Source organism: Galendromus occidentalis, unplaced genomic scaffold, assembly GCF_000255335.2.
Source record: "Galendromus occidentalis unplaced genomic scaffold, Mocc_1.1 scf7180000077530, whole genome shotgun sequence".
Lineage (NCBI taxonomy): Eukaryota > Metazoa > Arthropoda > Arachnida > Mesostigmata > Phytoseiidae > Galendromus > Galendromus occidentalis.
In genome coordinates this window covers 518239-540516 of record NW_003805518.1, presented here as the reverse complement: position 1 = coordinate 540516, position 22278 = coordinate 518239, and the positions used below count along the sequence as shown (strand labels likewise).

General features: G+C 50.4%; 1 protein-coding gene and 1 pseudogene across 1 annotated transcript; both read left to right on the top strand.

The window, feature by feature from the left end:
* Nucleotides 1-830: 830 nt before the first annotated feature.
* On the top strand, nucleotides 831-2081 carry LOC114828496 (uncharacterized). The gene is made up of 5 exons (XM_029112852.1): nucleotides 831-1079; nucleotides 1194-1358; nucleotides 1403-1464; nucleotides 1765-1927; nucleotides 2025-2081. Exons 1-5 carry the CDS (start codon nucleotides 831-833, stop codon nucleotides 2079-2081), a joined length of 696 nt encoding a protein of 231 aa, XP_028968685.1.
* Nucleotides 2082-4951: 2870 nt separating this feature from the next.
* On the top strand, nucleotides 4952-18629 carry LOC114828495 (uncharacterized; annotated as a pseudogene).
* Nucleotides 18630-22278: the final 3649 nt, after the last annotated feature.

The window sequence follows — 22278 nt, the reverse complement described above, 5'->3', positions numbered from 1 at the left end:
AAGCAGGCTTTGATGTCGCCGCTGCCGCGCTGCTCGAATAGGGGAGAGCTAGGCGCCGGTCCTTTGCCCTGTTCGACTCCGAGTGCTGGTTGCGATCAGCTGGTTCCGGCTAGAATTCAATATCAGTACCCACCATTTGTTTCAAATATCCATCCATGAAGGCTCAGTACTCGACACGCTTCTGAAGCGGATGTGTGGATTGTCGGGCGAGGATTGGATCCGAGCCAAATTAGTCGGAAGCTTCCGATTCCGGATCTGAGAGGGAGTCTAAAGAAAACCCGGTCTCTCATCCCAGAACCTTCAGGAGACCCCCGCCCCGCCTCTTCAGCTCTGACTGAGAGGTAAATGACAAGATCAATCATTCCTGGATTCAAGAGAAACCTTGGATGCTCTCTCAAGGAGTATACAGCTGCTCTCGGGGATCTCGGTGATTTTTCTCAGCGTGATGATCCCTCGAAGAGCCTTTACTCGCGTCATTCCTTGAATTCTCGCCTCGATCGTCCGAGAGACTGACCTCCTCAAGTACTCGATTATTCTCAGCCACGGCTTATCAATTTATCAACAACTCCGGATAAGCTCTGACGAACGGATTGCTCTAGCTCCGACTTCGATTCGCAGCGCACATCTCCCTCCGAAGATATCAACCATCCAGTGAGCTTTTCTCATTTTCCGACAGCTACGGAGAATTGTGATTTCTCTGGGACTCTCTTTTCTCGATCACGAAGCTCATCCCGGATAAGCTCCTTTTAGATCGTGGGTCGCCGCATTCCCCCCAGGCCGCTTTCGGATGACAACTGTGCACGTGAGCTTGTGTGCTCGATTATCGACCGATGATATACCATTCCATAAAGGATCCCGTGTTTGCCTTGATCCTCTGGAAAGATCCGAACTTCTCTTCCGAGAGGCCGCCGGGGTTCTTCCGTGACTCAACTAACAGTTGGGATCCCATGGAAGAAGCCGCCGATGGCTCGGCGGAATCGTTGGATTTGACTTCCAGCATCGAGAGCCCCGAGGATGGGCAGTGGGGGGCTTTGGTGGATGGGCTTCGGACAGGCATGGTGGGCATGATTCATAGAAACGTGACGATTTCCGAGTCATTCACCAGATATATCCATCGCTTAGAGTAGCAGAAACTCGATTCGAATGCAGCCCGAAATCACCGATCAGACTGCAGGTTTCGTTTCGGACTCCAGGGATCTGATAGGGCCCCGGAGCCACTCGCGCCCATAGAGAAACGAACAGTGGTCGAGGATTTTTCAGCCCAAGTGATCACCGATCATCTCACTCTCCTGTCCGGCTACGTCAGCCGGTCAGAGCAAATCAAACGTTTTCGGATCTCTGATGACTTCGATTGTACGGTGAGTCCTTCACATAATCGACCATCTCCCCCCCATCACCGAAGGATGAGATCTTCAGATACAATACCGGAATTCTAGGAACTACATGTCTCAAGATCCCCCGGAGGTTTGATTGACACTACTGGGCTCCCTCGCTGTCATAATTAGTTTGAGCTGGGTTTTCGAGGCGCTGGCTAGGCTTCAAGCTCAGGCTCAGGCTAGGAGTTGTTCTAAAACTGTCAATGTATCTCGCGATGTTTTTCCGAGCGAAATTCGCGAAATTGTAGCAAACGATGGGGAAACTCTATCGCTCATAATCACAGTATGCCCGCGCCATCCTTCAGGGAGATGAGAATTTTTTCGATGATTTTCTAGCTTGCGCATGATTACCTTCAGGAGTCCCCTGGAGTTTTGAATGAGCTTTGAGGTTGGGGATGATCGATGATCTTGTGAGCGCTTCCACTGGACACATGATGATGATGATGATGGTCGAACCCGAACCCGATAGGATCAATTCCATGGCGGATCCGGCCTATCTGGATATTCCAGTCTACGTTGGGAGAGGACGCGCTTACGGGTCTCTGCTCAGAGTAAGCCTCTCGGCTTCTCTGGAGTCGGCCCGATCTGATACCTACTCACATCGAACCCCAAAGCCTTCGCTCCTTTTAACTGATGATATCCACACAGATGGACTACTCAATCAGCTCGAATGATGCCACGTATAATTCGCAAATTCAAGTTTGATGCTCATCGAGATGAGCGTCGTGTTCGTTCTCCTTCTTCCGGATAATTCCACGCCGGAGCTCCTAGCCTCTACCTCCCGTCGGCGTCGACTGACCCAACCAGGATTGAAAGTCCGTGACGCAGTCCTTAGGTAGGATTGAGTTCATTAGAGAGGTGAAGCTCGATTGAATGAAAGATTGCCCCCACGCGGCGTGGTGCGCCGTCACCATGTGACAGAGGAGCTCTAGAACTCTACGGAGGCAAGACCGCTGGAATGAGCAACATATTGCAACGCGAAAAAAAAACACGTGGCAAGCCGCGAATCCCAAAGTTTCTCGAAGGAGAGAAAGTATTGAGAAAAACGTGGCTGTGTCTTCTATTCAAAACAATGGGCAATCAAATTGGATCATGATTAGATCGATCCTTTCGAATTGGAATCATGTCAATCGCTCCTTCTGGACTGTCGCCCACCGAAAGCCTCAATCTGTTCTCTCCTCTGTGGAAGATACAATGTAGACTTCCGCTCCTAGTAGAGATGTACGTTCTGCGCGGTTCGCCGGATGCCGGAGTGATATCTCCGCCAGATAAAAAACAGCGGTAAAACCGGTCACCTGACCAGGTCAGCCCATCGAGTGATTCCATCCATCCCCAAGTCCTGACTTTTCGGAGATATTCGTCGACGAAGAATTCAATCGGAGTTCACATCTCGGTCTACCAGCCATCCGAGTGGAAGCAGCTCTTGTCGTGAGTCATGATGGTCAGGCCCGACGGAGCTGTTGCACCGCGAGCCGCAGGTCTATGAAAATTTGTCGGAGTTTCGACACCGGTGGGTATCTCACGCGATGAGCTGCGGTGAATTCCATCGGCGGCTTCTGAAAGTCGTGGCTCTCCCACATCTGGAGATTTTGGGCGCCGTATTGAGACCTGGCCGAAGCTCTGAACCCCCGAAACGCATCGAGGAGAAGCTCATCAACATTCCAGCCGATCGAAGCCACCCCTCAGTCTAACCGACACCGTGTCTCATTCGAAACCGATCGGGAACATTGAATACCTATTGGACCCTTCTTGAGCGGGTCAATGAATCGAGTAAATAATTGATGCGCTTGATGCCAATTTATGGCCTCCTCGACCCCTTGGGGACTTGAGACTGGACCTCGTCGCCCCCCGAGATGAGAGGATTGGACCCCGGTCCCAATTACTCGCGCAAGAATGGATCGCTACAAGTTCTCGCTGAGGACTCCCCCGGAGGCTGAAACCCCTGCTGACATATCTGCTTAGAAATGTGGAGTGCAGGCCGACGACCATGGATGTTTTGGAATTCCCGGCTCCGAACTTTGAGATTGACGCGGAGCACTCGCGAATCTGCAGACTCAACTTCTCCATGGATATCTTCTCGATGATCGATTGCAACACTCTAACAGGATCCTTCAATCAATCTGAAATCGTCCTCATTCATGAGAGTCGGGTAGCATGAAACTTCTCGCAATAGCACCGAAAGCAAGCTCCGCTGGCTCAATTGACCAGCTGCTCCGCCCCTGTTGCTTGAGACGACATGCGCTGATTCCCGCTCGGGTCCCGCATCACAGGGGAATCAATAAAGTATAAGGGACCACAATCGAACCAGGAGCCAACCGGCGACTGATGATTTTGTCCCGATTTCAATCAGTTCCGATTTGTTTCAGTGGAATATGGGTAATGCGAAGGGGCTCTGCCGATTTCCGGACTCCCTCTAATTTCAAAATGCGTCGCTCCACAAAAATATGAAAGGGAGAATCTTCCCTTCTGTTTTCAATCAATGAAAATCTGCCGCCAAGCCACGGTTGGAACTGGATTAGTTCCCTCTTTAATTCGAGCCATTGCTCCGTCTGTGTCGCCGATGGTGCTCGGGGACTGCTGGTCCGCATGTTGCTCTTCTCTGACCAGGCCGTGTGAGCGGGCGCGCATGATGCTACCTGAAGACACAATTCTCACAGTCCTCTCCACTTGACGATATCCCTTTCCGCCGGTTCCGCTGGTAGAAAGGTAGCCGAGCTCTTCAGGCTTCAGACTTCTGCCCACGGATACGAGAGGCACGTCGTTTCAAACGGGACTCCTACGCAAGTCGTGGGGCATCTGGTGAATACAAAACGAAAGGAATACGTTCATTGACTCGTCAGCTGGATACCGATGTGGCTTCTGGTTCAGAATTGAAGCAACTACCTTAATTGTGGAAGAAATCGAGCCCACACGATGCAACGAGAAGTTTAGACATCTAAGATCAGTGCACCGATCTTAACTCCGTGAGGTGAGTGAAACTGGCCGATCATCTCCCGTTTCGAATCTACTTCTGTTCGAACTCAAATTTTCTGTGTACCGCTATTCGCCGTCGATCGTTGTCTCGGAGGCAGGATTCCGTTTTCTGGACAATTCCGTTCTCAAACCGACGGAATCGAATCGCGGGGAGAATCGGCGGTTCTCCTTCGGAAAATATCCATATCTACCAGAGCGGCTCCCTGAATAACGGACGGACGCTACCGCGGGGATGGCGGCTTTGAGTTCCAAAAATAGGAGTGTGGTATATTCCTCGGGAATTTGTGTGAAAACTCGTTAAAAGTCCCGGTCATAAACTCCGAATCTTCGCTTGAAAAGCGGTAAATTTCACTGTGACCGATCGGAAATCCGGAGTCCGAGAAACACACAGCGACGTCGACGCGGCGTCGACAACGCTCGAGTTGTCAGATCGAAACGCTCACAAATTGGTGGGTATTAAACCCAAGGAGCTCAGCCTGTCGGAATCGAATGACTTAATCCTCGAATCCACACTGATGTCGTAACAATCGAATCGATGTATCAGGGGTTCCGTGGAAGGCTGCAATCCGATTAGTGTCGCTCAATCCACACCGATCAGCACCATGTCCGAAGTCGTTGAATACGATCAATCATCCAACGGCCTCATAGGCGCTCATCCAACGTATTCACATCCGGAATCCGAAGACCGTGTCGCACTTATTCTCAATCGTTAGCTACCAAGCCAATATCGCTCACCTCTCTCGGGTAGGACTGGCAGAATGGAAAGAATAAAGTTTCTGGCTTGAGCGACATTCCAATCTTTGAACTTGCTCAACTCGCCCGCTTCCCCGAGAACCATCACAAAGTCATTTGAAAGATATCACTCTTTTCCAGAGTGAGTTTCCTCCACGTTCTTCCTTCTCTTTTCGCTGCCGCCGTTTCAAGAACGCACAGAACATCTGAAGTCGTTCGGTGCCATTTTTCAGAACGAAACTTCAGGAATGTCTCCAAACTTTGAATAGCCCTTTCGAAAACGACTCAGTTCCTTTAAATGTCCCTCGTGCTGGAAAATCTGTCCCCCGTCAACGAGCTGACACTGGGGTCGCGAAGAGGCACTGAAAAGCACCTGAAAAATGACCGTGTTGAAAATACAATCAAAAACACAATTACTCAGTCCTCCCAAGCTTGGAGTAAACAGCGATTACACCGAGAGGGATCATGCGAGAAGAATCTCTCCTTCAAAAATCACTCATGCTTCACCGAAAACGCTCGACTCGACAAATCTCCCCGACGTCGTTCAACTTTCGGTATTTGGAAAAGGAACAACGAGATAGGATTCGCCGCATACCTCTGATTCCGCTCCGAAGGCACGACTCGTCATCTGGGCGAAGATGGAAGCTTCCGATTGCTCTCCGACTTCTCAGCATACCGACGGAGGCGCCTAAAGCGAAATCCGTTCGAGCCTCTGAAGGGGGACCTGCGCTTCCGCTGTGTGCTTTCGACTCGCGGCTCCGACCCGGCGAATGCAAGTGGAGCAGAGCCGGGAAACATAAACTGTCACATTTGGTCACAAGTGACAAAATATGGCGAAAACCGTTCGCCGATATTTTTATCGACAGCGTCAAGATACGATTCCGATAAGGCCTGATACGCGCGACCGAAGTGGGTGGAGGAGAGTGATTTTCCTGTGTGACGTTTTCATGGGCAAAGATGCCAACAGTTACATACAGCTTTCGAAGATGTTACTCAAGAGCAAGGTCATCGGGAATTTCTCAGAAAACCGTCTGGGAGAAGTCTCGCCGGTCCTTGTTGAGAGAGAAGCTGGGAACTTCCCCGAAGTTATGCGAGATGGACGTTCGACGGTGAATTTCCAGAGCCGGCAGATTAATTCCCGGTACATCGTTTTCTACTTTCTTGCCCCGGAGTTTCCGAGGGGAGAGTGGACTAGATTCCGGCGCACGGAAGTCCGTCAGAAATCGGGTTCAGAAAGAAAGCTCCAAGGAGAATCGCTAGTACTCCATCAAGTATTTGCCTCGAGTTTGGTCTTGCTTCGAACTGTAGATCGTGTTCCGTACTGCTCTCCCATCGGGGAGCGTATTCGGGCTCCGGAATTCATTGTTCTGATGAGGGATCGACGGCAACAAATTGCTCCGGACCGCAAGCGATTTAGGTGTTCCAACGAAAACGATCATGATGAGAGGGCAGCGTTTGCAGAACAATGGATCGATAGTTCCGTTTCCGAGGGGACAGAAACAAGAAGAAACGTTCCGGGCGAGTCTCACGGGTAGGCATCGGTGGCTGAGCGGGGACCGCCAGAGCTCCTGCCGCCAGAAGATCACTCTGACCTATCGATACAGAAGCCCAATTTCTCCGCGAGCTGAAGCATTCCCTCCGGTCGGATTCCCGATGCCTGTTCGCGGGGAAGAACTCGGAGTCACGGCATGAGGCAAACCTATACGAGAAAGTCTCGTGTCGAGAACGCGAACAGAGCCTCGACTTCGACAGCGAGATAAGCAGATCCCCGAATGACCAAACTACTGTTAGTACGGAACGCGTCGCCAAAAAGCCCGAAAACATTCGATGACATCACGCGGCGTATTGCGGAGACTGAAACGCGGACTCAGTTTGGAAGATGTTCCACGAAATGATTTTTTTTGGCAGAAGCCCCAACGCTTCCGTCATACGTGAGAACGTCGTCATTCGAGTCTCTTCGCGGTGGACGAGCGATGTGTCGCGTAGTCGTCGCCGGCGCCACCGCCCATCGAACCCTCATTACTCATGTCCGAAGCTGGGCTGACAAGAGATATTGTACTTAATGATGGGACATAGAGTTCCGAGATTTAAATTTAAATCAAATTACAAAATACCGTTGCAACATAGATCATTCGTAACGTTTGCGATTTCCTTTTGCTTCGTTGTGACTCTATCGCGAAGCGAAGTGGACGCTTGTCAAAGCGCTGTAACGCATTTGCCGATTGGCAACACCACCGCAGCGACTTCATACTGTCCGACGGCCGGCTTATCCGTCGACTGGAGAACACCGATTTTCAATTCGTTGCGAAAGCTGCCATGAAATCGACATGGACCTCGTTCTGGAAGTTCGGAACAGAAAGGGAAAATGACTTCTTTCTCGATTCGATCTCTTTCTTCCCCGGAGCGACCTCTTTTCTTCTCGAGCATTGAGTACCAAGAATCAAGGTACTTCAAGACTCGACGCAGCTCGGTTTGCATAGGCGAGAAGGAAAGGATGACGTCTTGTCGTACTCAAATCCGGTGAGACAAATAACAAGTTCACCAGAAGCAGTGTCTCTGGCCCGACAGAGTGTTTGGAATGATGTTTGTTCCCGTAGGACCTGACACTGTGCGCCGCATCTTCCACCCGATCGGCAAACAGCGGTGGACGTAGACTCGGTAGTTGGTGATCGACAGTAAAAGTAATTCCTTTCGTGCGAAAATCCAATTGATTCCATCGACCGGCCATCGGGCCACCGAGACCCGGGACGGGGACCATGGAAATTCATTTTGTCGGCGCTCGACAACAGTCTCCGAGCCCTTTGCATCCTTTTCTCCATTTCACGACGCCGACGTCGCGATGTAGGAGCAGAAGTGATAATCCACATGGATCAAACTCGCCAGGAGAATTGATGCCGACCTGGAACGCAGAACGAGATCAAGCATTCGTCGGTCCTCAATAACTTTTCCTTCATTTGATTCAAGTCTCGAGATCCCATCGGTGAAGCGCCATGCATTACAACAACTTGGTCGTCCATGCCGCTCGCAATTAGGAGCGTCAGGATATCGATGAATTCGCAGAATCGCAATCATCTTGATCGAGTGTTTAACTGCGACTCAGTGACGCACTACCTCCAAAACAACGTCGGAAACAGAGGGAGAAGAAACGAGAAATTCTGCCAGAAGCTGAATGGAACGAACACAAGTTCAACGACCGACTGGATGATAATTCCGCCAAGGGCAGCCACGTTCATTCTAAACACAGTTTTTATGCTGCGCGTGTGTGTGATCTTCTGAAAGAAACATGACCTGGAATTCAGCGGAGAGCCGTTATTCAAAAAACACGAAATAGTGACGAGGAAGGGGCTCGATTACGAGGGAGCGTTGGAGCCTACTCAGGCTCTGAAAGGGATCATTGTCGGCGCGGCTATCGCCCGGCAAGCTACGCGAGTCTCCTTGTAGTCTCGCGTCTGTTCGAGAATTGGAACCGATCATTCTCCCGGGCGTCTATTCCGCAGTAGACAGTCTCAGTGCTGTTGTTGTACTTCTTGAATCTGTTGACCAGACAGCTGTGAGGAAGTGTGAGAAAAAAATGTTCACGAAGGTTCTTGGGTGGCGCTCGACGACTTGTGCGCAGCAGACTAAATCCTGGTTATTGACTTCATTCGAGTCCGATTTAAGGCCAGAAGATTTCCGACTACGTTGTCTGGTTTCTTTTGATGTAGGCTCACGAACTTATCGCGACTTTCTCGACTCGTCGAGACGGCAGGTTTTTTGAAAGGGAACTGGTACGACGCTGCGAACAAAAAAGATGTTTGATCGCTCGGTGCGCGGGTTGACCGGGGCACACATATCTTCAGGAAGATCTGACTAGCCCAAGTGCTCCTCCTTGGTATCGCTTCCCACGATATATTTGCACTCGGTCACGTGCATTTCTTCGATGAATCCTCATCCCGAATGAATTTTGCCGTATGACGTCAGCAGCTAGAGCTTGCCTCGGAAGATCAGCGAGTTGTTCTGCGATAATCTAATTCCATTCGGGTTTATTGCGAGGAGGCGTCCCTCTCGGAGCGAATAAATAATCAGGACTCACCCTCCAAGTATGGTGTGACGGTATTCCCGAATTCCAAAGATTTGATAGGAGCTAGACATTGTTTGCCCGTTCCTTTGAGGGAAATAAGCTAGCTGTGTGAATTGGATGATTGAAAGGATCGAGCGGAACAATTCCACATCTGGTCCAATTATCTGTCGTGGATCGATCTGTAATCATCCGACACTTTCGCGAAATTTCGCGGGCCGTAGGTCCGCCAGAATTTCAATCGATTTTTTCTCGTCGAACGAAAAGTGGAATATCCTTATTATATGGTGCAGCGAAATTAGATCTGGATATTACCGGGACTGCGCGGATTGAAGTGCTAAGAATCCAGGACTAGCTCTGCATATTTTCTGCAGGATATATCTTAAGCCGAGGTCTGGAAAGTTTCTCCACGATCGAGAGCGTCGTTTTCGAGGTTCTGATGCATACTCGTCCATCTTCCCATTCCTCAGAGACTTTCTGGTGTGGCGGGGAATCGGTCTCGGTCAGAGAATCCGAGGATTATTTCAGAATTCGGTCGCTCCGCGGCATGCGGCATCCATCCTTGCAATTGATCAGTGTGTTTTTTTCATCGAGCATCGCGAGAAAAACAGAGGCTAACGAACTTATGCGATCAATCATCACAGCGAAGAAAGTGCGGGGAGCCAGAAGAGAGGCGAACATGATCGGAAATATTACATGAATTCGAATCGAGAGAACTGACTTTCCAGAATATCGAGATTGATGGGTCTGATGGGCGCGTCAAGCTCGGCCCGTCGACGATTCGGCAAGGCGGCGATCGACAGTTGAGACGAAAGATGAGCTAAAAGATGCATCAGCAGCAGGGGCATCGTTGCGTCGAGTCCTCCGTCGTTTCGTCAATGTCTTGATTTTTCGTCGAAACAAGATCAGGGATGATTTCTGGCATTGCCTCCGCATCCTGCACACATCAATTTCCCAACAAAACAACAAGTCCCATTTACGGGCTGCGAATCCAAGAAGCGTCATACCTACTTTCATTCGAATGGTCTCCTCCTGAATAATGTTCCCGTGAAGCGAATGAATAAGCGAGCAGTCTTGTGGCGTGACGACACGTGGAGCGCTATTCAAGTTGCCGCTGAGAGATCATTGTTACGCAAATGCCCACGTACGTTCATGATACTGACAATCACAATCGCGCGGATGTCGATCTCCATCATTCTTAGAAAAAAAGCAGTGCCATCCCAGATTCAGCAGTCTCTTTGCTTTCCAATGCGAATCTCAAACTCGATAGGGATCTCGAACATTATCTGAATATTTTTATTGCATCGCCCGCTGTTTGGCGAAGTTCTCGGGAATGGGAGAACGGCCCGCGTACGTGTCTTCCCTTTCGGTTCTTTGTGTTATTGTTGCTCTCCCCTCCGAAGAAAGAGTTCTGGTTCGATGCATCTCGCGTGGAACGTTCCGATCAGGCACGAATCTCCCACCGAGTTGTACCGAGCTACAGCCTGGCTCCGCTCGATGTTAATCTGCAATTTCGATGAAACTGGAGAGTCCTCTTGACACATATCTAGAGTTCTGCAAATATGTATTTCGAATCGAATACAGTTTTCAGAGCCGCCTCGATGCGTACTCAGATAATTGTTCGGCCACAATTCCCGAAACTCCCGACTATGTAGATCCCTCGGCTCACATATAGGCGCCGCATCAAGCGGACGTCCTGCCGGACGGAATCGAGGGGCAGCGCGGTGATGGCGGCGGCTTCTGGACACTTTCACTTTTCTCTTGTCGTCCACTCTCTGCACGCATTTCGTTATCAACGATTTGTTTGACTTGCCTCAAGCACAGTTCGTGCGTGAGTGCATTCTCGGAGAAGGAGGGGTCCCTCGTGGAGCGATCAAGCAGCCGGTCATAAACCCAGATACAGCGGATTTGATTGGCGAAATCTTTCTCGTATGCACGTCGGCGTAATGCTTTCTCGTATCTTCTATGCACGGTCCCAAATGCGCGCGAGAGAGCCTTCTAGCCATGCTCCAGACCGTTTTGACTCATCTATACTATTACGCGGCTGTCGTGCATTCTGTACACCGAATGTATTCGGATCCCACCTCTCAATAGCCGGTCGCCTCGATTAAATGCATCAGAGAGTGAAGTAGACGATCGAAGCGGAGCCCGACTTTCGCGGAATTAGGATTCTACTCCCGTCATCAGGAACGACGGATCACGTCGCGGATATTGCTTATGTACGATGCAATGCCATCTAGATACAGCGTCTTCGATCTTGGTCGGATTGACTGTGACTCGAACGAGCCCGAATAACGTTCGCGGTCCGTCGTACGTCCTACCGAGTTTGGTCGTTCCGATCGAAAGGCGATTGCATCGATATCTCATAGCTCTGAATTTCTTCTCGTCATTCGCCACTCTGACCTGCAGAGTTCAGCTGTCGAGAACGGAGAGTTACAAGTCAATCCGTAATTTTTTTCCTGGATATCTGGCTCGGAATCGAATGAGCGAATTTTATTTAACGAATCGAAATTCGGAGAATCGGTTCGAGTTCTCGCCAGAATTGGAGTGGGCTCAGTCCAGCGAATCCTATCGAAGGGGATCTCCCTGATTTCGGAATAATCTCGGAGAGAATACCATAGATCAGAATGGCATAGAAAGGCGAAGCTTGAAGCCGGAATGACGACGGACACGGCGACCTTGCGTGTCTTGCGAGGTAGTCAGGATAGGCAAACAGCGAAGAGTGGATTTCGGGTTGCCAGAAGGGAACGCAGACGATGTCAGCCGTCCTACGTCAGAAGAACAGCCACAAGTGTCACAGCAAACACCCGACTTGTAGCAGGCCAGAAGGCATGACGTTTGCCGCGACATTCAATGCGTCGACAACATTTTGCTGAAGTTGCTCGACAACCTACATATGCATTTGCAAGCAGGGGACTCTATTAGACATTCATTTTTGTATCGAGCACAAAAATAAGAGTCTCGGGAAAATTATGCGGATGTCCGTTCGATCGCTATCGCGACAGTCTCGCTTCGTTTCGGCGCGCCTGCGACATGCGACATATCTCGTCAGTGTCGCCTCTACTGTGGTTGTGGCCGCTGTCCATGCTTTTATCGAGATCATTGCGACTGTTGATGTTTCCATCAAAGGAGCAGCCACTGCACCGATGATTATGAAGTTTCATGTCACTATCGACACCCGATATCAATCTCGTTCCCACGTCTACGGACCTTATCAATTGTGTTGGCCAGGTTTTGCGACGATCGATGCTCGTCTAAACCTGGAGCGAATGATCTCCGGCGCGTCCGCTTTCGGGAGAAGAGCTCAGTTTTCTGGAGGAAAAATCAATCATGGAAATACGGCGTGTCTTTGAAAGCAAATGCAAAAATGCGACAAGGTGGTGGCGGCACCAGCAGCCGCCGTTCAAGGCAACATAAAACGGGTCTTGATTTTTTCCGATTTTTTTTGTTTTGGTTTAGAAGTCTTCTCTCGGGGACGGGAGGAGTTGGGCCTCCTGACTTTCTCGGAGCAGCCAGCGTCGCCACCGGTATAAATATTAGCTCAGCTCTGGCACAAGAGCTCAGAAATGCGATGCAATCGGCTCTGCGCGAGACAAATCTGATAACGACATCTGTAGTCGGTAGAAGAGCAACAAATTGAGGCGGAACGACTTGAAAAGTCGTCTTAAATCTCTAGAGACGCAGTTTGTCACCGGGCGAATGAAGAACCCTGCCAAAAGCGGTAGGATACTTCTAGCTAGCTTTCTCCTTTTGTCAATCATTCAAATCTACAGAATCTCGAATCGGCTGCTCAATCCTGGAAAGCACAGGTTTCGGGGAGCTCCCGTCAGAGGAAAACTAATTGGTCAGGGCCAGCCCTGTCGGAGCACCCGAAGTGGAGGAGAGACTCCGAAGAACCTGCATCAGCGAACCTACGGGCTTCGTGGTTCTCCCCGGAGATCTTAGGCTCTCTTCATTTGGTTCACGACAATCTGAAGCCGAAGCGAAGCCTCAGTGAAAATGTTCAATTGACTCAGTTTCGACGTTTTCTTTCTGATCTCAGTCGCATCGTGGATAAGCCCCGCGATGCTGAAAGCGTTGGATCCGCGCCAGACCTCCCCCGCAGAGCAAGTCTATTTCTTAAGTCATTGTGTGATCAAGAGTTCGCTTGCTCTTCGATTTATCGTACAGCTGAAGTCTGCGAAAAATCTCCGAAACATCCAAATGCGACGTGGTCTCCTGTGTAGCCCAGAGCGCCGATGTTAATAATCGTTGACGTAAAATTCTTCGGAAATCCGATTTCCAGTCCCTCGAGTTCACAACGCGACGTACGACGCTCAGCCAAACGAATCGTTGAACCGAAACGGATAGGCGAATCTGCATTCTCACGCTGCATAACGAAGCCTTATTCCACTAATACCCGCAAGTTCATGAAGCGCTTTCTTGTGCTTCAAATTCCAAGAATATTCCTGGTCAACAGAGCGCAATCTTGATGTTCGTATGATTCTTCAATGACGAAAGTCTTCCCCGATGCCCCTGGCACGCATCCTATTTTTTGTTTAATTTACGACTTGCTTTTTTGCGCGAAAAAGGGAGCCGAACGCTTTCATTTACATCGCTCATGAGCGCAATCACCGGCTCGGCCGTCATCACCGTTATCTGTCCGAATCCTAATTGAGTTTAAATTTGGAATAATCACACGGCATTCCTCGAGCGGATGCGAGAATTCAGACTCCAAGAAACCTTCCAATTGAATCTCAGGCTGATTCTGAAAATGATGGTGTTCGAAGATTAGGAGTCTACAAAAGGACTTCCCGCGACTTATATTTCGTTTCTCAATCTTCTGCTATGCTAGTCCACCATGAGCCGCTTCCTAACCCGGGTTCCAGCGGCGAAAGCACGGATCGTGAACGGGAGCTATCACGGTAATAGATTCGTCCGCATTCAAAAAAGGAATAGAGGGAGAAAAAGCCACAGATGACGGAGCGCCGTTGGAGCAATGCGCTGTTGATATCTTAAGAAAGTTAAAAATAGCTTTCACAATTGTTGTAGCTCCGATGGATCAAGATTGGTGAATGTGAGCGTCAGTTCGCTTGGTCGGATACTCCGAATCCTCCTTCTATACATAGAACCTCCCCCTTGACAGCCTGAAGTCCCGAAAACGACGGTACAGGAAAATTGCTTCACATAACCACAACCTGACGGAGACATCGCCGAGCGAAATCCGTTTCAGTATGGGGTTTGCAGTCGTCCGAAGCGAATAAGTTCTGCGAGAAGCTCGGAGAATACGACGAAAAGTACAGCGTCTAGCTCGGAATCGCAGAACGAAAGGAGCTCGATGAGAGTTCTGCTCGTGGGACACATTCGGAGCAACTCGCTCGGACGTAGGTCTGGCCATAGAAATATTGAAAGCGAACCGCCTCAACATAGCTGATGCCAACGATCGGCCGGTCCGTTGACGTCGAACCGAGCCACAATCCACGGATGATTCCCCTGAGGTGCGTTCGATGACCGATCACCAAGACATCGGAAGTCCTCCTGGGTGTTTCGTGATCCATGCCTGAAGCCCTCAGCTCCTCGGGAGGATGAAGCCTGCAGCCGGATAGCGCCTTGAGCCACTTCGATAAGGCGAGACTTGTGCTCGAGCGTGATTATTTGGGCTATCCCCTATCGTGAATCAGGCGATCGTGATAGCAGCGCGTGTTTTGCTTAGTTATTCGATTCAAAGAAGTTCCGGTAATTGCAAACATTCTCGCACGAGCCGTCTTGGGGATTGTCTATGGTCCACGGAGCTTGGAATCGGAGCTCCATGCAGGGCGACTCGGATGCTCGCGATATCTCTTTGAGCTCCTGTTCTCAGGGATCGTACTCCTGACAACTCCCGCGCTGTAGCTCTGAAATCGAATCGGTCTTCCGTTATACTCTCCATTCTCGGACTGCTGTCTCTTCATAAATTTTCATTTTCTTCGCAGGTTGCCGGAAAGAGGTGATCCAGAGACTGAGAGAACGCCCGTGTTCATTCTCGCTACAGAGGACAATGTTCACTACAGACTCGATGAAACCGCCCAACGGGACATTGGTTCAACTGCTTAATGTTACGAATATGTGAGTCTTTCAATCAGAATTTCCGGAGCCGGAACAGGGTCCTCGCATAACTCTCGAGCTGGAGCGTTCAGCGGCGACGCGTGACCCTCGAGGATTGGAGCTTGAAGTTGTCATCCTCAATCCTCGTGATGCGAAAAGCATCGGTCATCGCACCGATACGCGGATCGTCGATTTCGGTCCGCGTCCGTCGACTCCGAGTGAAGGAGGACCTAATTCCGTACATGATATCGTGAGGGCAAGTCACGGAGTAAGGAGCAGCCCGTGGTCAAGGAACAGGAGTGTCTCCGCGTTCGCCACCCAATAGGGGCTCGGTTCCCGCACGTGCAACGGTCGTAGTAGTTCCACGCAGCTTCGTTCCGATGGAACCGATCGACCGTCGAATTCGCACACTCACTAGGTCTCCGAAACAACGGCCGGTTTCTGTGGGATTCTGCCATTCTCCGAAACAGACGTATCGTTTGGACTTGTGCCATTGATGCAGTGCAGGAGCATTCGACGGCAGCGGCAGGAACGACTCCAGCGGTCGGACTGCGGTAGGAGATTCCATGTCTAATGTGGCTCCAGAGCATCGAACACCGCATTGACACTCTGTTCAGAGGTGAACGTCCCGTTGACACAGCAAGGGTTGAAGACACCGTGCGCGCTGTTTTCTCCCCGAGCGAACTTTCGACCGCGGCCGTCATCGCTCGCGTCGTCGGCGTTGTTATTAGCGATTTATCTTCTCTGCGTGACGAGAATCTCTTGGAAACTACGGGAGCGATCAGATTTCTGTCATAGAGCCGGCGACGGATGAATATCCGTTTTCTGAGCATCTAATCTAATTCTCGCATCAGGAAGGGAGTTCTTCCTTGATGTTGCATAACCCCGACCCACTTCGTGGTAGAACGAACCTCGAAATTGTCGACGGGCCAAGCACGCGTCGAGAAATCGGTCGCTCTCCTTCGGCCCGCAGAACTGTCGCTCAACCTCGACTCGGAGGAAATCGCGTGAATTCCGAAGGGGGAAGAATCTCTCGCCGCAGAAATGCCTGGTCCCCACCATTCAGAAAGAGTCGTGCGACCTTTCTTTCATCCCCAGACCCCCGGGCCTTCGTCAGCGAAGAACTTTCCCGAACCACAACGGTTTCAGGCTTCTGGGTCATGCCGGCTGATCGCACCCTAGTCTCTGATAGAGGCACTGAGGGTATTCTTCCCAATCCTAAATCCTGATCCTCTCACTCAAAGACGGAATCTGTTTCTCTTTCTATGCTGATAACGATAATTATTCTCATTTTATTTCTTCACAGACAAGAGCATTTCCCAAGCTTCGCACCTCTCGCGCACACGATGGATCCAGCCCTCCAACACACGATTGACGTTCAGCAGGCCTCGTTGAGATCTGCGCACGCCCTGGCGTTTTGGATTGTGGGAGTCATTCTATTAGCTATCACCGTTTCTACTGGTCTGTTGGTGTGCCGGAGTCCTCGAGGGACAGGCAGGAGGACGACGGCGGCGACAAGGGACGGAACGCAACGAAGGTGAGTTTCGGCGACGCGAATGTGTGGTGACGAAGCCCCGATAGAAACTCTGAGATTCTGTGAGCGAGTTACGATGAACGCCGTAAATGACCATGAATGACGAAATAATGGGCTCTCAATCGAGAAGAGGCACTTGGTGAAAAATGATAGAGTTATGTGGAAGATCTGAGCGAACGATTTCGGAAAAATGTTGCCCGTGTGGACGCGCAGGTTTATCGAGTTCATGCGCGCCGATTCAGCCGCTCCCCGTGACCTCATCGGCGCAGTTCGTGAATTCGATTAAGTTGGCGTTGAAAAAAAGATGTCTATGTGTTATACGGGCGCTCCATCCGTACGCCTGCTCACGAATGTGATTATGATCCACAGGACGTATTCAACGAGAAAAGATCCTTTCTGTAGTTCAGTGACCGGATCGTGCTACTTGACAGACGAAGAAAAGTGCGCCGGCTGCAAGCACGTTGAAGATATCAAACAAGGCGGAGTTCCGAGGTCGCAATCCATGTCAATGATCTCTTACGGTAAGAATATTCGTGACTGAATCGCGAGAGCGATGATAACAATAATGACGATCGCAGCTCATCCACTCTCACATTCACAAAACTGCACATTCACGCAATAGGTCACGACCCGCGCTTGTTACTTCCTTGACGTGTTTTCGTCCCCTGCCCTTTATTGCCCCGAAGATCCTCTCGGTGCTTTATCTTTGGCATCTTACTGACACGTCCGAATCGCTTGGGTCCGCTCGGAATGCCGTAAAATGGGGTATCCCGACGAACATCGATAGGTTTTCGACGAAGCCGCCGGATGGTGGCTATGAGGGACTCACCAGTGAAAGTGACTTTCGCTACTACAACGACGCGCCTGCCAATCTGTGAAGATCTGGGTTAATACGGAATGCTCGGATGGCTTTCTGTGTCTCGCTCAACTGGGCTTCCTCGCGTATTTGAGCGACAGGATCGGACACACCTCGCGCCCTTGTGCGGAAGCGGATCCAGCTCGGACCGACTATTCATGGATCATGGATATGTGAACAGGTCCAACTATGTTTTCATGAGATCCTCTGGAACCCGATACTTCTGGACGCGAAACGACATGCAAAAGACCGGCAAGTCTGGTATTACCTGAAAGCGAAAGTTTCTGCTGGGCGGGCGGTCAACATCGGAGGTACAATGTACCTGGTCGTGATAGTCTCGGGACAGTTCCCCTTACCCAAGCGCGGCCGCAGCCCTCGACTGTGGACCCGAAATATCGGCCACCGCTTTGTTTTGATGAGACGGAGTGGTTCCGGCTGCTGCTCCGGATAGCCTGTTATTATATTCCTCTTCTTCCTCGTTATTCTTCCCTTCGACGATCATCGAATGAGAAAGCGAGCCTACAGGCGGACGGATGGATGGTTGCTTCTTCGGATTATTATCAAGATGATCAAAGTGGCGGATGCCCAGCCGCAACACGCACGCTCTATTGAATACCCAAATTCCCCGGAAGAGCTCGGACGCAGGCGCAGGCAGGTCTCGTCCGAGCTGCCGGAGCCAGCCATGAGTTTCCGGTAGTCGTTCGGGCTCCCTCGGACAGTTCGAAGATAGTTTGCACATCGTGCCAAGACACGCGGCCCGAGGATTCCATCGGACTTTTTCCGAAGATCGAAGGAGCGGAAGCTTGCGCTTCGATAGTCACAGTGACGAGACCCCGATCGGCCGGGGAGCTCACGCAAGATGTGGAACTTCACCCGAACTAAGCCTGAGTTTTTCCAGATGTTGACGACCCTCCTCCGCCGTACACCTCACTTGAAGAGTTCCAAGCCCCTCTGGAAGCTAGGAACCCAGTTCTACAAGCCGTGATTCAAATGCCCGAAGTCTTCCGACCACCTCGCTACGATAATTCGGCGTGTTAGCTATCGATTCATTCTCCGACCCCTCCTTTTAGCACAACACGCTCAGCGCTGTGAGAATTCAGGAATATGGACATTCGTGACGTTGAGCGTCGTCGAAAGAAAAAGAATGTTCAAAGCAGTATTTATGCTTTCGCAATATCTTGTCCATTTCTGTAACGAATTCGTGGTCGTGTCAATGTCCCTTCATAGTGAAAATTTCCATCCCGAGGAGTCGATGGAAAGCCGGAAGCTGGCGAAAAGGGGGGCATGCTACCTGGGATGAATTCCTACTCCAAAGATACCTTGATATAGTATGTTGTGCGCTGGACATTCTTCGTGTAAATAGTGTTTGGCTGAGTATATAGATAGCATGTAAATAAAACGAAATTTTCCGAGAAGACATATCGCGATCGTTGTATTCTTTCGTACCTAATCGATTACCTATTCCCTATTCCTGATAACCGACTCGCGAGGCATCAGTTGAGCAGACGGTCGAGCATCGATGAATCGTCCGATTAGTATCCCGGGAGCGGAAGTTGAAAGGAGCTCTGAGCATCGAGAGGGGTTCGATCGGCGAAGACGTCCATCATCACGATCATCATGCGTTGGCGCTGGAGAATAAGTCCATCCTGATGTGGACGAAGGACAGTGCTGCCCTGTGCAAGTTTAGAGCCCCTCTGGCCGCGAGTGCTTAAGATCGACTGAATACGGCCCTCGCCCCTTGGAGACGATGCCAAATCGTCCGATCAGAAATCGTCGACTCCTACGCTCCAGGAAGAGCCCCACATTGTATCGACTAGATTCTGTGTAGAACGAGAGGAGTCACAACACAGATGGGAGGTCCCGAGAGAGGTAGGTGCCAGATGAGTCTTGCTCCCGCGATGAACCGAAACAATGGCGAGCGCGAAACTCGGGAGGTCCCTCGATTCTCACCCGGCTGTGCTTGCATTCGGAACATCGTCGATTCGACGACGCGACGGGTTACGGTTCACTGACATTACCCCTTATGATGACAAATTACCGCAGACAGTGGGTCTCCTGAACGAGTATTCTGGAAAGTCAAGGCCGCGGAGACATTAAAACAAAGCGAATAGCCCACCAAGGTCTTTCACTTCTGGGTTATGCAATCAGCGTCCGCGATGCGCGCGTATCGTGAGTGCTCGTGTCTGCCAGCCGTTTTAAAGGTTTCTCGTTCGAACTTGTAAGTGGGGCACTGGGTCTGATCGGGTGTGTCAATCGAAAGCGAAGGATCCCCATAAATAGACAATCTTCTGAAGCCACAGAGATACGAAGAGATTCGACTCCAGTTTCTGGGAGAAAAAATCTTCTGTCTATCATCCCCGCTCTAAGATACGATATATATATATTTTTTTTCTTACTTTCATGAACGAGTCACAGACTGCGTGCGAGGCGCCGCTGATGTATAGCAGTTCTTGCTCAGGATCGGAGCGATAAGTCAACGCTTTGTTCGCAGAGAACGACGCATCTGCGATCTTCTCAGGGAGTACCGCGATTCTTAATTAATTTTCCGCTGAAAACCTCTTCCTAATAGTAAGCGCACCCCGCAGCGCGCTCATGACCCATGACCTCACGCGGAACTAGCGCGAACGTGTTCAGCGGAAGCTTGCCGTTCACAAAAGACCGCTCCCCGCCTCGACCCACAGAATAGGATCTGAATCGGGAGTTTTTTTCCATTCTCTCAACTTCTTGAATCAACTTAAGCAATTGGCCCACGCAGATGGGTTGAGCAATATCGGCTGGAAAATACGTGCCGGAGACCGACTTACGTCGGACGATGCAATGGCTTCCGATGACCATCGTTTCTCCATGACACACAATGTTCCTCAACCCTGGATGCGCTCGCTCCGCGTTTTTGGATTAGGGCCAACTCCGCGATCCCTTTTCTATTCATGTGAGTCCTCGCTCGGACGGAATTACGGCTGATGCTCTTCGCAACGTAAGAGAGTAAAGTTTCCTCGGAACATTCCACCATACATACTTGAAGCGAATCCTCACAGCTTTTCTTAAGGGAAGGCGGGATCGTTCAGTAACATAAGTGCTCGTAAACGGCGAGTTGGCTAACACAACAGAGAGCTGACTGCCCCGCGAAAGACAAGACGCCGTCGCAGCGATGACGGATCACGCCGCTGAAGCTCAAATGAGATTTTGTCGGGGTGTCCAACACGATACGGGATGTCCCTTCGCATAACGCTTGCGCTGCGAAGCTGCCGAGTAGACCCGTCCACGGTGTCGACAAATTGAGTCTGGCTCTCGCGAATCGTTCGGACAATTGGCTTCAGCCCAGTGTGTTTTTATGAAAGTCAGAAGGATACTGAACCGTATTGTGAAAAAAAGAGGTATTTCAAGGCAGGAATGGAGGCCATTTCGAACTCTCGGGGCTGCTTCGGATCTCCTTGCTCAGCGTTCTTACACGGAGGCGCAAAGCTTCCCGTGGAAACCTTTGGAAACTCGAGCACTTTTCTTATTCGAAGAAGTGAATGGTGACGATGCCGGGACAATGGAGCAGCTAGAAGTTCACTCGAACAATTCCAGATGAGGGCTGCAGAAAATGAAAGCGGGTCAACTTTCCGATTCCACTTGAGCTACAGAAGCCAAGTAGGACGCTGAAGGTAAGCAGGCTTCGGCAGCGGAAGACTTATGAGCGGAGAAATCGGTCGGTATACTCAGATATCCGAAACGCTCGACTTCTATAAAATGAGGCCTATAGCGCATAACTCGAAAATCAGAGACCATTTGGGGATTCCCGGGCGCGCGATCCTTATCAGGTCGATTTCAGGGGTTGAGAGTCCCGAAAAAACACTTGTCGTTATGCTGTTGGGAAATCCCGATTTCGGCTGATATGCGCTCAGGATCTTACTTGAGTCTGCCAGCTGACGCTCTGGTGGCTCGTTTACAGTTACGCTTTTTTTGAGCGTCGAAAAAACTCTGAATAAGGGAGGTCAGTCGTGCCCAGAAGAAGAAGCTATGAAAGTCATTCGCGAAAAGTTTGCCTTCACCTGAATTCTGACTCTCGACAGCGGCTCAAATATTTTTCCCGTCCATGTTAACTGAGACAAAAAAGTGGAACTTTCAGTATCTCGAAAGACTCTCGATCCGGTAACTGAAGTTTGGTTCAAGCCTAATAGATCCTTGGGCAGCTCGAGTTGTGGTAGACCAGACAGCCCCAACACGGATTCGAGATGCTTGATCTTCCTCTTAGTTCTCCCTCAGATTCCGACGATCGACACACTTCGGCCGCAGACTCAGACTTGATGGCGAATCCAGAATCTCGGCTTCTCTTTCCAACAGCTCGAATCATTCATAGGATCGATTGGAATATGCGCGAAATAAATGAGGAAATCTGTTTGTCGCGGCCGACACCGCAAGGCTTCTGGCTCGGAAAGACGGATTATACGATTCGAGAGTGTCAATTTCTTGAAAAGATCATCAGTCTGAGGACCAGGAGGGGCTAAGATGGGGGTCTGATTGGAGATGCTCGACCACAATGCTGAAAGTCGTTTTGATCGATTGAATGCGCGTTGAACAATCTCCAGAGCAAGCGAGATGAGCGGTCGGAGACGATTGGAACAGGAGTGAGATTCTCAGATGCGAAAGGCGGATTTTTTTTTCAGAATCCTAGATTTTCAGATGTCGGAATTCTCTGCGTGAA